This window comes from Aegilops tauschii, chromosome 4 (genome assembly GCF_002575655.3).
Source record: "Aegilops tauschii subsp. strangulata cultivar AL8/78 chromosome 4, Aet v6.0, whole genome shotgun sequence".
Classification (NCBI taxonomy): Eukaryota; Viridiplantae; Streptophyta; class Magnoliopsida; order Poales; family Poaceae; genus Aegilops; species Aegilops tauschii.
In genome coordinates this window covers 508,258,662-508,272,862 of record NC_053038.3, presented here as the reverse complement: position 1 = coordinate 508,272,862, position 14,201 = coordinate 508,258,662, and the positions used below count along the sequence as shown (strand labels likewise).

The 14,201-nt window shown below is 50.7% G+C and overlaps 1 protein-coding gene across 1 annotated transcript; it reads right to left on the bottom strand.

Annotated features, from left to right (window-relative positions):
* Positions 1-9,846: 9,846 nt before the first annotated feature.
* LOC109736582 (flavanone 3-dioxygenase 2) lies at positions 9,847-13,828 on the bottom strand. The gene is made up of 4 exons (XM_020295793.4): positions 13,483-13,828; positions 13,097-13,344; positions 11,257-11,581; positions 9,847-10,667 (listed from the first exon to the last, which is right to left on the bottom strand). Exons 1-4 carry the CDS (start codon positions 13,675-13,677, stop codon positions 10,425-10,427), a joined length of 1,011 nt encoding a protein of 336 aa, XP_020151382.1. The 5' UTR covers positions 13,678-13,828; the 3' UTR covers positions 9,847-10,424.
* Positions 13,829-14,201: the final 373 nt, after the last annotated feature.

Genomic DNA, 14,201 nt, shown 5'->3' with positions numbered 1-14,201 from the left:
TCCATCCCTTGCATATTATAGTTCATCACAAAGCTCTTGTAGCTTTGGTGGCAGTGATTGAAGAATTCTGTCAATAACACTATCATCCGGAAGATTAACTCCCAGTTGAATCAAGTGATTATTATACCCAGACATTTTGAGTATATGTTCACTGACAGAACTATTCTCCTCCATCTTGCAGCTGTAGAACTTATTGGAGACTTCATATCTCTCAATCTGGGCATTTGCCTGAAATATCAACTTCAACTCCAGGAACATCTCATATGCTCCATGACGTTCAAAATTTCGTTGAAGTCCCAGTTCTAAGCCGTAAACCATGGCACACTGAACTATCGAGTAGTCATCAGCTTTGCTCTGCCAGATGTTCATAACATCTGGTGTTGCTCCTGCAACAGGCCTGGCACCCAGCGGTGCTTCCAGGACGTAATTCTTCTGTCCAGCAATGAGGATAATCCTCAAGTTACGGACCCAGTCCGTGTAATTGCTACCATCATCTTTCAACTTTGCTTTCTCAAGGAACGCATTAAAATTCAACGGAACAACATCACGGGCCATCTATTTACAACAACATAGACAAGCAAAATACTATCAGGTACTAAGTTAATGATAAATAAAAGTTCAATTAATCATATTACTTAAGAACGCCCACTTAGATAGACATCCCTCTAATCATCTAAGTGATCACGTGATCCAAATCAACTAAACCATGTCCGATCATCACGTGAGATGGAGTAGTTTTCAATGGTGAACATCACTATGTTGATCATATCTACTATATGATTCACGCTCGATCTTTCGGTCTCAGTGTTCCGAGGCCATATCTGCATATGCTAGGCTCCTCAAGTTTAACCTGAGTATCCCGCGTGTGCAAAACTGTCTTGCACCCGTTGTATTTGAACGTAGAGCTTATCACACCCGATCATCACGTGGTGTCTCAGCACGAAGAACTTTCGCAATGGTGCATACTCAGGGAGAACACTTATACCTTGAAATTTAGTGAGAGATCATCTTATAATGCTACCGTCGATCTAAGCAAAATAAGATGCATAAAAGATAAACATCACATGCAATCAATATAAGTGATATGATATGGCCATCATCATCTTGTGCTTGTGATCTCCATCTCCGAAGCACCGTCATGATCACCATCGTCACCGGTGCGACACCTTGATCTCCATCGTAGCATCGTTGTCGTCTCGCCAACTATTGCTTCTACGACTATCGCTACCGCTTAGTGATAAAGTAAAGCAATTACAGGGCGATTGCATTGCATACAATAAAGCGACAACCATATGGCTCCTGCCAGTTGCCGATAACTCGGTTACAAAACATGATCATCTCATACAATAAAATATAGCATCATGTCTTGACCATATCACATCACAACATGCCCTACAAAAACAAGTTAGACGTCCTCTACTTTGTTGTTGCAAGTTTTACGTGGCTGCTACGGGCTGAGCAAGAACCGTTCTTACCTACGCATCAAAACCACAACGATAGTTCATCAAGTTAGTGTTCTTTTAACCTTCTCAAGGACCGGGCGTAGTCACACTCGGTTCAACTAAAGTTGGAGAAACTGACACCCGCCAGCCACCTGTGTGCAAAGCACATCGGTAGAACCAGTCTCGCGTAAGCGTACGCGTAATGTCGGTCCGGGCCGCTTCATCCAACAATACTGCCGAACCAAGGTATGACATGCTGGTAAGCAGTATGACTTGTATCGCCCACAACTCACTTGTGTTCTACTCGTGCATATAACATCTACGCATAAACCTGGCTTTGATACCACTGTTGGGGAACGTAGTAATTTCAAAATATTTCCTACGCACACGCAAGATCATGGTGATGCATAGCAACGAGAGGGGAGAGTGTTGTCCACGTACCCTCGTAGACCGAAAGCGGAAGCGTTAGCACAACGCGATTGATGTAGTCGTACGTCTTCATGATCCGACCGATCCAAGTACCGAACGTACGGCACCTCCGAGTTCAGCACACGTTCAGCTCGATGACGTCCCGCGAACTCTGATCCAGCAGAGCTTCACGGGAGAGTTCCGTCAGCACGACAGCGTCATGACGATGATGATGTTGCTACCGATGCAGGGCTTCTCCTAAGCACCGCTACGATATGACCGAGGTGGATTATGGTGGAGGGGGGCACCACATACGGCTAAGAGATCAATGATCAATTGTTGTGTCTAGAGGTGCCCCTGCCCCCGTATATAAAGGAGCAAGGGGGGAGAGGCGGCCGGCCAAGGAGGGCGCGCCAAGGGGGGAGTCCTACTCCCACTGGGAGTAGGAATCCTCCTTTTCCTTGTTGGAGTAGGAGAAGGGAAGGAAGGGAGAGAGGAGGAGAAGGAAAAAAGGGGGGCGTCGCCCCCCTCCTTGTCCAATTGGGACTAGAGGGGGAGGGGGCGCGCGGCTGCCCTGGCCGCCTCTCCTCTTCTCCCACTAAGGCCCATGAGGCCCAAGTAACTCCCCGGGGGGTTCCGGTAACCCCCCGGTACTCCGGTATATGTCCGAAACCTTCCGGAACCTTTCCGGTGTCCGAACATAGTCATCCAATATATCGATCTTTATGTCTCGACCATTTCGAGACTCCTCGTCATGTCCGTGATCATATCCGGGACTCCGAACTACCTTCGGTACATCAAAACACAAAACTCATAATACCGATCTTCACCGAACTTTAAGCGTGCAGACCCTACGGGTTCGAGAACTATGTAGACATGACCGAGACATGTTTCCGGTCAATAACCAATAGTGGAACCTGGATGCTCATATTGGCTCCAACATATTCTATGAAGATCTTTATCGGTGAAACCGCATACCAACATACGTTGTTCCCTTTGTCATCGGTATGTTACTTGCCCGAGGTTCGATCGTTGGTATCTCAATACCTAGTTCAATCTCGTTACCAGCAAGTCTCTTTACTTGTTCCATAATACATCATCTCGCAACTAACTCATTAGTTACAATGCTTGCAAGGCTTATAGTGATGTGTATTACCGAGTGGGCCCAGAGATACCTCTCCGACAGTCGGAGTGACAAATCCTAATCTCGAAATATGCCAACTGAACAAGTACCTTCGGAGACACCTGTAGAGCACCTTTATAATCACCCAGTTACGTTGTGACATTTGGTAGCACACGAAGTGTTCCTCCGGTAAACGGGAGTTGCATAATCTCATAGTCATAGGAACATGTATAAGTCATGAAGAAAGCAATAGCAACATACTAAACGATCAAGTGCTAAGCTAACGGAATGGGTCAAGTCAATCACATCATTCTCCTAATGATGTGATCCCGTTAATCAAATGACAACTCATGTCTATGGCTACGAAACATAACCATCTTTGACTAACGAGCTAGTCAAGTAGAGGCATATTAGTGACACTCTGTTTGTCTATGTATTCACACATGTATCATGTTTCCGTTTAATACAATTCTAGCATGAATAATAAACATTTATCATGATATAAGGAAATAAATAATAACTTTATTTTTGCCTCTACGGCATATTTTCTTCAGATATCCCACACGTTGTTGTGGTAATATATTTTAGTGGGATTTGATTATATGGAAGATGGATATTTGAAATAATAATATCATAACTGAAAATATATATGATTTAGGGGCTGTTTGGTTGCCACCCTGATGCAAAATCGCCTGACCTGATGCTTACCTGAGACCGGCCTGAACCTTGTTTGGTTGGTGTCCTGAAACATCAGATGCTAGCCTGGCCTGTGAAAGCTGCAGAAGCGATTAGCCAGGAGCCCAGGAGGCAGCCTCCGGCAATTAGCCTGAGTCTGGCCTCCAATTTCTCCCGCCTGGGTGTGCCTGAAGCAAGCCAGACATTAAAATATTGTTTCTGTTGCAAAGATTGAATGGGTTTGGAGTTCTTTATGCATTAATGTCAGCCTAGCCAGGGCACGAACCAAACAGGATAGCACAACGGCTTAGAGCATCTCCAGCCGTTGGCCCCCAAGGGCTCGAAAAATCGCCCTTTGGGGATGAACCGGCGCAAAAAATCGGCCTAGGGCGATCGGGTTCCCAGCCGCCGCCCCCGGTCGCCCTTTTTGAAATAGTTTTTTAAAAATAAATTCGGCTAAAGTTTGGTAAACATTGCAAAGATTCGGCAAACATTACAAAAATTTCGGCGTTTTACATAGGAAATTTAAAAATTGCTAGATAAAAAACTCGTTGAGCGAAGCGTAGTCGCCATCATCGCCGCCGTCATCCTTCTCCTTCTTCACGCCGTTGGACCCCTGCCCGGGGTCGCCATAGCGGACAGGTTTGGCCCGGGGCGGCGCGTCGTCGTCGCTGTCTTCTAGCACGATGACGCCCCTTCTTCGCGCCCACGGCGGCGCACAGCGATATCTGCCAAGGCACGGCGCTAGCGGTCCATCTCCAGCCGCGCCCAATCTTCCCACGCACACTTCATGGCCGTCTCGTCGTCGAGCTCCGACTCCGTCTTCACGTCGGCGAGCCCCGGCTCCGTCTTCGGCTTGACGAGGCAGGGAGGCTCCGAGGAGGAGGCGCGCGCGCCCTCGTTGATGACAATGCCAGCGCTGCGGGTGCGCCGGTCGAGCGGCATTTCCGCAGGCTTGGCCTTGACGCTGAAGAGCGTCGGCGTCCCGGAGGAGTGGGAGGAGGAGGAAGAGGAGCCGGTCCTCCTCGGCATCCATTGGCCGCCGCCACTCCGGCGGGGGACCGGGGCGGCCGGGTAAAGTTAGCGGCGGCTCATTGCCGCCCTCGAGGTGCTGGAGAACAGTGTGGAGCATGCGGCCGGGGCCCCCCCACCACAGGCGGCGACCATCGCTATTTTTGGTCCACCACACCACCGGCGCGTTGTTGGTGGAGGCCACCCGCTCCGCCTGCCGGCGTTTGAGTATGCCGCCCACGCCTCATGGTTGCCGGATGCGTACTCTGGGCGGGCCCACTACTCCTCCGTCAGCGGCGCCTGCACGTGCTCGACCTCGCCGTTGAAGTAGTCGGGGCGCGTCATGTCGGGCAGCGGGGGGACGGGGACGCCCCCGGCGCTGAGCCTCCACCGCCCCGGCGCGCGCATGTCGGGAGGCGCCGGGATGTTGTGTGACGCCCCAATTCAATCGTACACTAATCATACACGCAAACATGTACGATCAAGATCAGGGACTCACGGGAAGATATCACAACACAACTCTAAAAATAAATTAAGTCATACAAGCATCGTAATACAAGCCAGGGGCCTCGAGGGCTCGAATACAAGTGCTCGATCATAGACGAGTCAGCGGAAGCAACAATATCTGAGTACAGACATAAGTAAACAAGTATGCCTTAAGAAGGCTAGCACAAACTGGACACAGATCGAAAGAGGCGCATGCCTCCTGCCTGGGATCCTCCTAAACTACTCCTGGTCGTCGGCGGCCTGCACGTAGTAGTAGGCACCCTCAGTGTAGTAGGAGTCGTCGAAGGTGGTGTCTGGCTCCTGGGCTCCAACATCTGGTTGCGACAACCAGAAAGAAATGGAAAGAGGGGAAAGAGGGAGAAAAGCAACCGTGAGTACTCATCCAAAGTACTCGCAAGCAAGGATCTACACTACATATGCATGGGTATCTGTGTAAAAGGGCAATATCGGTGGACTGAACTGCAGAATACCAGAATAAGAGGGGGATAGCTAGTCCTGTCGAAGACTACGCTTCTGGCAGCCTCCATCTTGCAGCATGTAGAAGAGAGTAGATGGTAAGTTCACCAAGTATCATCGCATAGCATAATCCTACACGGCGATCCTCCCCTCGTCGCCCTGTGTGAGAGCGATCACCGGGTTATATCTGGCACTTGGAAGGGTGTGTTTTATTAAGTATCCGGTTCTAGTTGTCATAAGGTCAAGGTACAACTCTGGGTCGCCTGTTACCGTGGACACGGCTATTCAAATAGATCAACTTCCCTACAGGGGTGCACCACATTGCCCGACACGCTCGATCCCATTTGGCCGGACACACTTTCCTGGGTCATGCCCGGCCTCGGAAGATCAACACGTCGCAGCCCCACCTAGGCACAACAGAGAGGTCAGCACGCCGGTCTAAATCCTATGCGCGCAGGGGTCTGGGCCCATCGCCCATTGCACACCTGCACGTTGCGTACGCGGCAGGAATCAGACCTAGCCTCCCTAATACAAGAGCAGGCGTTCCAGTCCAATCCGGCGCGCGCCGCTCAGTCGTTGACGTCACGAAGGCTACAGCTGATACCACGACGCCGGTTGCCCATATCTTGTCCCACGTGGCGGTTAGTGTGTATAAGGTCAACGACCCAACTCAGATCAAATACCAAGATCTCGTTAAGCGTGTTATTATGAAGTAACCGCGGACGCCGACCAGGGCCAGGCCCACCTCTCTCCTAGGTGGTCTCAACCTGCCCTGTCGCTCCGCCACAAAGTAACAGTCGGGGGCCGTCGGGAACTCAGGCCCACCACTACCTGGATGGAGCCACCTGTCCTTTCAGCCCCCACATCGGAATCACATGCGGGTACTCAACGAGCTGACCCGACTTTAGTCACCACCTGTATAGTATGTATGTATATATGTATATACCCGTGATCACCTCCCGAGTGATCACGGCCCGATAGTATAGCATGGCAGACGGACAAGAATGTAGGGCCACTGATGGATACTAGCATCATATACTAAGCATTTAGGATTGCAGGTAAGGGTAACAACTGTAGCAACAATGACAGGCTATGCAGTAGAATAGGATTAACCGAAAGCAGTAACATGCTACACTACTCTAATGCAAGCAGTAGAGAGAAGGAATAGGCGATATCTAGTGATCAAGGGGGGGGGGCTTGCCTGGAAGCTCAGCCGAGAAGGAGGGGATCGTCAACACCGTAGTCGTACTGGGTAGCAGCGGCGTCGGTCTCGGTGTCTAGCGAGAGAAGGGGGAGAAACAATAAATATAAGGCAAACATATGCGTGACGAAGCATGACATGAAAATGTGCGGTGCTAGGTGTGCCCTTACGCAGTAGGAGGTGCTAGGTGTATCTGAGCAACTTTCATGTACAAAGTTTTTCCATCCGAGCTACAGATTATTTTATATTAATTTTTAAAGTTTTAAATCATTTTATAAATTGTTTTAATTCAAAAATTAAATGTTAAATTGCTATGGGTACACAGAAGTGTACCCACAGAAGGGCTTGTGTGGCTGACCAGTAGGCCCAGTTGACTTGGTCAACTACCCAGTCATTAGAGACTGACTGGTGGGGCCAGTCAAAGTCAACAGCCCAGTCGGCATTGACCGTTGACTGGTCAAATTTGACCAGTGGGTCCCTACTGTCATTGAAACATGGACTAACTAACAATTTAAGTAGTTATTAGGGTAATTAAACTTAATTAGATTAATTAAACATGGTCAATTGACTTAATTAACTCATTAATTAATTAATTAATTACTAATTTATTTATTTTAACACATTTTTCATTCTTTTTTAAATTGTTCTGGGAGGGTAGGGCCCCTTTGTCATAGGCCCCCAGCGGGCGAAACGGACAGTGGGTGCGGGCGCGCCCGACAGGGCGAACTCGGGTGAGCGAGCGACGACCGCCGAGGCGCGGCGGGGCGCCGGAGTTAGGCGCGGCAGCGGGGAGGCGCCGGCGGTCACCGTAGCGAGCGGACACTACTGCGGGGGAGGGGGAGCAGCGGCACGAGGCGGGGGAGGCCACTGTAGGCCGACGCAGCATCGGGGGCAGAAGCAGGCGGGCTTGGCCACGGCAAGGAGAGGCGGGCGGCCGGGGCGCGGGCCCGACGCGTCGAGCGCGTGCGCGGGCGTAGGCCGGTGGCCACAGGGAGGGCAGAGGGGCTCCGGGGTGCCAGAGCACGACAACGGGCGGGCGAGCGGAGGGCGAGAGTGGAGCTGTGCAGCGGCGCCGGCGAACGCAGCAGCGGGCGGATTGCGAGCGGGCGAGCGACAGAGGCTGGTGACAGCAGCGGGAAGGGCGAGCGACGGTAGGGCTCGCCAGCAGGGGCGCGAGGCGCAGGCGATTCAGCCGGGGCGCGTGGCCGATGTGGTGAGCGCGATGAGCCCGCGGGGGGGGGGGGGAGGAAGCGGGGCGAGCGAGGCCAGGGAGGGAGGTGTAGTCCTCACGGCGGGTTTGTAGGGTTCGGGGCAACGGTGCGTGAGGAGGATGACGGAGACGACCAGGTGACGGGGAGGCAGTCCGGCGGGGAGGGGCTCCGGCGACGTGGCCTCCAGCGAGGTCCAGGCGGCGTCGGGCGGCAGGAATCGGCGACGGGGTCAGGGCGTCGTGCCCCGATCCAGATCCAGCGGGGGGAGGGGGTGAGAGGAGTGGGGAACGTGGGGGTAGGGTTTCGGGGGCGTGGGGGTTAAGTGGAATGGGGTGGGTGGCCGGCCCAAGCCCGGGGGGTTCCCTTTTCTCTCTTTCTTACTTTCTTCTTCTCCTTTTCTATTTTTGTTTATTATTCTTTTACTGTCTTTATTTTATTTCCCAATTTATTTTTGTTTGTAAAATATATTACTAACACCCAAATTAGCATTACTAAAAATACCTCTGCCACAATAACTTTGGCACCTAAATAAAACAGTTTCGTAATTATTTGAATAACTAAAATATTTATTAATGTGTGGTTTCTCCACCATTTACCTATGCATTATTTGGCTCACTTCGAACATTTTAGTTTTAATATTTGAAAACTTTAATTGTTTGCTTGATTTTAGAATTTGAATTTGAATCGGTTTCAAACTAACGCGAGATTAGCAATAGTAATCGAGGTGACGTGGCATCATTAGTAGAGGGTTACTGTAGCTTAATTATACGGGCGTCACATGTTAGTTTCATGCATAAAGTTGGGCTTCCCACTTGTGCAGCGAGTGGCGGCCGAAGCCATTAGCCGCCGCCCCATCGCCGGGGAACTTCTCGCCCATCGTCTGCGTCGGTTGTGAATGGGGAGAGAGAGGAAAGAGCTCGTCGGCGACGGATGTGCACGGGGAGAGAGGGGGGCTGCGGGCGGGTGCGTCCACCAGCGAGGGAGGTGCTGCTTTATATAGCGGCCAGGGGGCGGGCGTGGCGGGAGGGGGTGCGTCGCTGCACCGCGCCACCCGTGAGGAATCAATGAAAGGTTGACCGGCGGCACCCTTGGCATTGATCCCCCGCGGAAAACCGAAGCGTTGTGAGGACGACGAGGCGGGGTCGCTGACTCGGCGGGCCCGCCGTTCGTTCGCGCCAAAACCGATTGCCCCGACGCCCCGAGTGCGCCGGGTTCGGTCTGGATCCGCCGGCACTAGTTTCGGGCTAAACCGGCGATAAATGGGCTCCTGGGATGCAACTGGACCGGTTTTGGGTGCCGGCGCAAAAAAATGGCCCTTGGGGGAGGGGGGAGATGCTCTTAGTTGCCGGGCCATCTTCAAGCGCCACATAACTCAAGGCGCCAACCAAACAGGCCCTTATTGTGTTTGATTAAAATTATTAGCAATAATATAATGAAAATACTCATGCATGTTTGTATGATTTTTTCTATGCATTATTGCATATTGAGGTGGACCTTTCCTTTGCATGGTGCATGATGATGTGGCATGCTGAGAAATACGTTAACGGGGCTAGTTATTTAGATATAGAGAATTATATTATGCTCTTATAGACAGACGAACAGAACCAAAAAAAAATGTCACATGCACAGATTTTGGAAAACAGAATCATCCGAAAATACTTGTCCTTGAAATGGATAAAATGGATGTATCTAACTAAAATAAGTCTAGATACAACCATTTCTAGGACAAGTATTTCCAGACGGAGGGTGTATCTATTTAACTTTAAATAAAGAAAAATACAGCCAGTACAGATACAATATAATGGTACGAGCTACAAAAAACAGTCCTTTATTCCGTTTCAGTTCTTACAACTAGTAGATATAAATCGTTCTAAAAAACAAGAGTAGCTACTATATTTTTCGCATAATTCAAACAAGAACTTCGCCTTTATCAACTCCATCATGGTACCCCTCGCAAAAAAGGAAAAACTCCATCATGGTACGCACCCTGACCCTTTTTAGTTCAACCTAATGAACTAAATTTAAAAGTTCACAGTACTTATGATAATTTACTTCATCCAGTTGAACTAAGGGTCACAGGCACCCCAGAACGCTACAAATTTGCATCCCTATGCACGCACACGGCCAGAGCCACAATCGGTTCACAAAGGTCGATCGAGGATATGGCAAGAACAACTCCTAAATGACCGACAAAACATGGCGATGGTTGAAAACAAGAAGGGCAAAAAAACGTCCAGATTTTTTCCCCATGTCTAGCTAGGTTCTGGTTTCTTTTCTTTTTTTGAGAAGGTGTTTGGTAGGGGGCTGGAGGGTGAACCCTTGTTGAGTGGCTTACCATTTTCCTGGGAAAGAAAAGAGAATGGGCTTCTTTTATATCAAAGAAAAAGAAACTAGGTTCTGAAGAGCTCCAGGCAGTGCTCCTGGTCCAGGTTCCTGCTCCAGAACTTCTTGTAGTACTCGTCGTAGGTGTAGTTTCTGTAGACGGCCGGCGATTTCTCGCCGATGAGCTTCTCGGCGGGGCCGAGCTTGACGCTGTTGCAGGGGCAGAGGAAGGAGGCGATGGACATCCTCGGCCTGTCCGAGTTCACCACGGCGCGGTGCCACACGCTCTTATATCTCCCGTTGCTCAGCGCCTGAAACACAGTGGAAATCGGTTTCAGTTAGCACCACTTCGGTCAGAGTCCCCGAGTTCAGAAAAGAGTATAGACCATGTGCACGGTACGATGGCGCATCGAGACTGGCGTAATGCCATGCGTCACTGGTTACGGGCAGTTCATGTTTGTTTACACTTCTTTCTGTGATCGGTCAAGGGTTTGTCTTGTATTGATTATGTACGTGGATGCAGTTCAGTTCCAGCAGATCCAACAATATTTTACTGAACTTGTGGACAGTTACTATCAATGTACTAAGATGCATGTGTTGGCCTAAGCCATCGACCATGTGCAGCGTATTATGCCACATGGACTAGTGTGATGAATCGTTGGGCTACTGATGTTTGTTTACACTTGCTGTGTGGTCTGTCAAGAGATTGTCCTAATCATGTGGGTGCAGTTCGGTTCAAGCAGATCGAACAATATTATACCGAAACTCTAGACAATTAGCAATGTGTTATACACCTAACTAGGCTGCTAAACTACAACAAGATATACAATTAGAATACTGCAACCGATCGATCTTGGTTTAATGAAAAGATATACACTATGTATGTACTTGGTGCATCACCTGCAGCTGGTCGCCGAGATTGATGACGAGCGCGTTGGGCCGCGGGTTGACGGCGATCCACCGGCCTTCCTTGAGCACCTGCAGCCCGGCAACCTGCTCGTCCATCATCAGGATGGTGAGGGCGTTGGGGTCGGTGTGAGCCGGGAGGCCGTAGGTCAGCTCCGGCGACGGGCACTTGGGGTAGAAGTTCACCGCCATGTGCTGCTCCTGCTCGCCGAGGACCTTCTTGATGTAGTCCTGCTCCAGTCCCAGGCTCTCCGATATCATGGCGTAGAGCCGGAACCCGAGCTGCCGGACCTCCTTGCAGTATGTGCTCATGACATCCCTGGTTCATGAAAAACGTGCCTGCGGTTAATCATCTGTAAACCTTGCAAGTTACAACTCATTTTTTTCCAAAAAGTAGCATTTTTATTAACTCAAAATGTAGCATCAAGGGGATACAAGCAAGTAGAAACAATCCTATATATTAGTTAACAGAGGGAGTATCTTTTTCCGATAGAGATGAACAGAAGCATCTCGCTAGATATTTTCATTCACGCATGATTTAGCAGCCAATTGTCGCTGTTAAACACTATTCCGTGGGGACATGTCGTGGTACCAGTGACTATCTTGATCTCGGCCCTACGGTACCAAGTTCCTCTGTCATGTCCATCCTCCAATGACATCTAGTGATACCACCCCCATCCCCACACGAACAAGTTGCGACGTCGCGTCGACGTCGTCTATCATCCATGAGATCTAATCCTAGATCCTTAGCAGGTGAAATGTTCTGGACACGCGTCATGTGAGTGTGACCACCTCCATGGATCATGTCCTTCCTTGTGATCTCCTGTGTGTTTTTTTTTCAGTTTGAATTTTTTTAAAGTGGTTCTTATTTCATTGTCTCGTTGTGACATTTTTGTTCTATGTCCTTGGTGCCCATGCTGCAAATTGCACCCTTTTATAAGCAAAGTAGTAGAAGAGGCAATATCGACAGGTCACCCGAACTGGCCAGTTCCTTGTCGCTCCTGCTCTTTCCACCGGCCAGGCCCCCCGTTCACGTTTTTTGCCAGATTCTAGCAGGACATTTAGGTGCGCGCTGTCGATTGTAGCATGGACCACTCCCATTTGTTACTGATTTCTTTGCCCTGACTAATACTTTTATGAGTGCAGGAAACCCTGCCTGTCTGTGTGCAGAGAATGCATCTCCAGCACATGGACAGGCCGTTGGTTGTTTTCTTTCAGGTACATGGTATAGCTTGTTAATAGTTTGGTACTGCGTACTGTATGGTTTGTTAGCAATGGTTTGGCACTGTGTACGCCGTCCTTGTGCCAGGTACAGAGCATAGTTTGTTAGTTTGGTGTATAATACGTCCTTGGTTGTTCCAGGTACAGAGTACAGTCTGTTAGTTTGTTTGATAATTTGCTTGTACAGCGATCAGTCTCGTGACTCATGACAAAAGTGCCAGTTTCTTTGTCTGTTTACGGTTGAATCTAGGCCGGAAAGCTAAAGAAATTGGCACCTTTGGCATCAGTGACAAAATATTTCAAAAAAGGTGTGTTTTATTATAGTTGAAGAAAACCTAGGTAATGCTGCCTGGAACATTGTCAACTATGCTAGAAAAGCAGCCGCATGAGTACTTGATTGGTACAGCTACCAGTGCTAGTGCTGGTACAAAATAGTGCCAAAGTAATTAGGGGAAAGCACTTTCAAGGAATTTCCAGAGTGATCAAATTTGGAACACAGATTCCATAAGGGTGCTCTGTTTTCTTTCAGTGCTGGAGCATGGTCCGTCGACACAAATTTTGAGTACTTTCTTTCGGTGGGGAAGAAATTAAAGTGTAATGGGGTGAAGAGTACCTGAAGGGCGGCGGATTGGCTGGCCACTCCGGCACGAACTGCTCGAGCGGGTGGCAGTGCAGGCGGAGGTAGTCGCGCCAGTTGTGCACGGTCTCCTTGCGCACGTTGAAGCTGGTGGAGAGGCGCATCTTCTTGGCCGGGTCGTCGGAGTAGAGCTTGGCCTTCTCCTCCGGCGAGAGGCGGAAGAAGTCGTGCGCCACCGCCATCGCTGCCAGCATGACCTCCAGCGGCAGCCCGTGGTTGAGCACCTGGCGGTCGATCAGAGACATACGCGACCACGGTGAGCCAAAGCAGAGCGCCTCCATTCTCTCTTCCCGAAAGGAAAAACAGAGAGCCGGGCGGGCTTGTAAGTCGGAGGGAATGGGAATTGGGAGTTTGGGGCTAACCTGGAAGAAGCCGTGGGAGCTGCAGGCGGCGCCGATCTGGGCGACGACGGCGGCGCGGTCGGGGTTGGCGAGGTCGACGACGGGGATGTCGGCGTCGGGCACGACCTCGTCGAGGCGCGGCCGGTCCGCCTCCGACCGGACGTAGCTGTCGGGCAGCGTGTGGTGCACGGCCGTGGAGATGAGCTGCTCCGCCATGCCGGCGCGAGAGAGAGAGATGGAGAGGTAATAGATAGATGTCGCGGTCGAGGCGTGAGCAGAGGAACGGCCGTAGACGAAGAGGAAACGCCGCGGCTGGGCTGGGTTTGTTTGAGCAGGCGGGGAAGTCGGAGGATTTATGGAGAAGGCCAGAGACTGAAGGGACGCGCTGGCGGGTTGACCAAGGACGGGCGCGTCGTCACTCACAGCCAAAGGGCGGGACGTCATCGGCCTGGCGACGGCTGACGCACACCGGACGGATGGCGAGCCGCACCGCTTGGCGAGCCAGCCAGGCGTTTGCGGCGTCGCGTCCAGGCCGCGTGTCGAGCACTGCCGTGCCATTCCTCCGGCCCCGGAGCACCCAGAAGCCACAGCTCACTAGAGTTAAGGCCTTGTACGTTTACCGGGGTGCTTAGACTAGCCACAATGAATAATAAGAGCAACTCCAACGGCTGATTCAAACGGACGGCGATTTCGTCCGCTTTTTATTCGTTTGGGTCGGCCGCCCGCCCGGCGTCCGCCCT

Bases quoted from the DNA above. Each gene is read 5' to 3' on its own strand.
- LOC109736582 (XM_020295793.4), bottom strand. From the start codon at position 13,677: ATGGCGGAGCAGCTCATCTCCACGGCCGTGCACCACACGCTGCCCGAC. The intron at 13,345-13,482 runs GTTAGCCCCAAA...ATCGACCGCCAG, and splicing joins GCTCCCACGGCTTCTTCCAG to GTGCTCAACCACGGGCTGCC. The intron at 10,668-11,256 runs GTGATGCACCAA...ACTGTGTTTCAG, and splicing joins ATCTCGGCGACCAGCTGCAG to GCGCTGAGCAACGGGAGATA.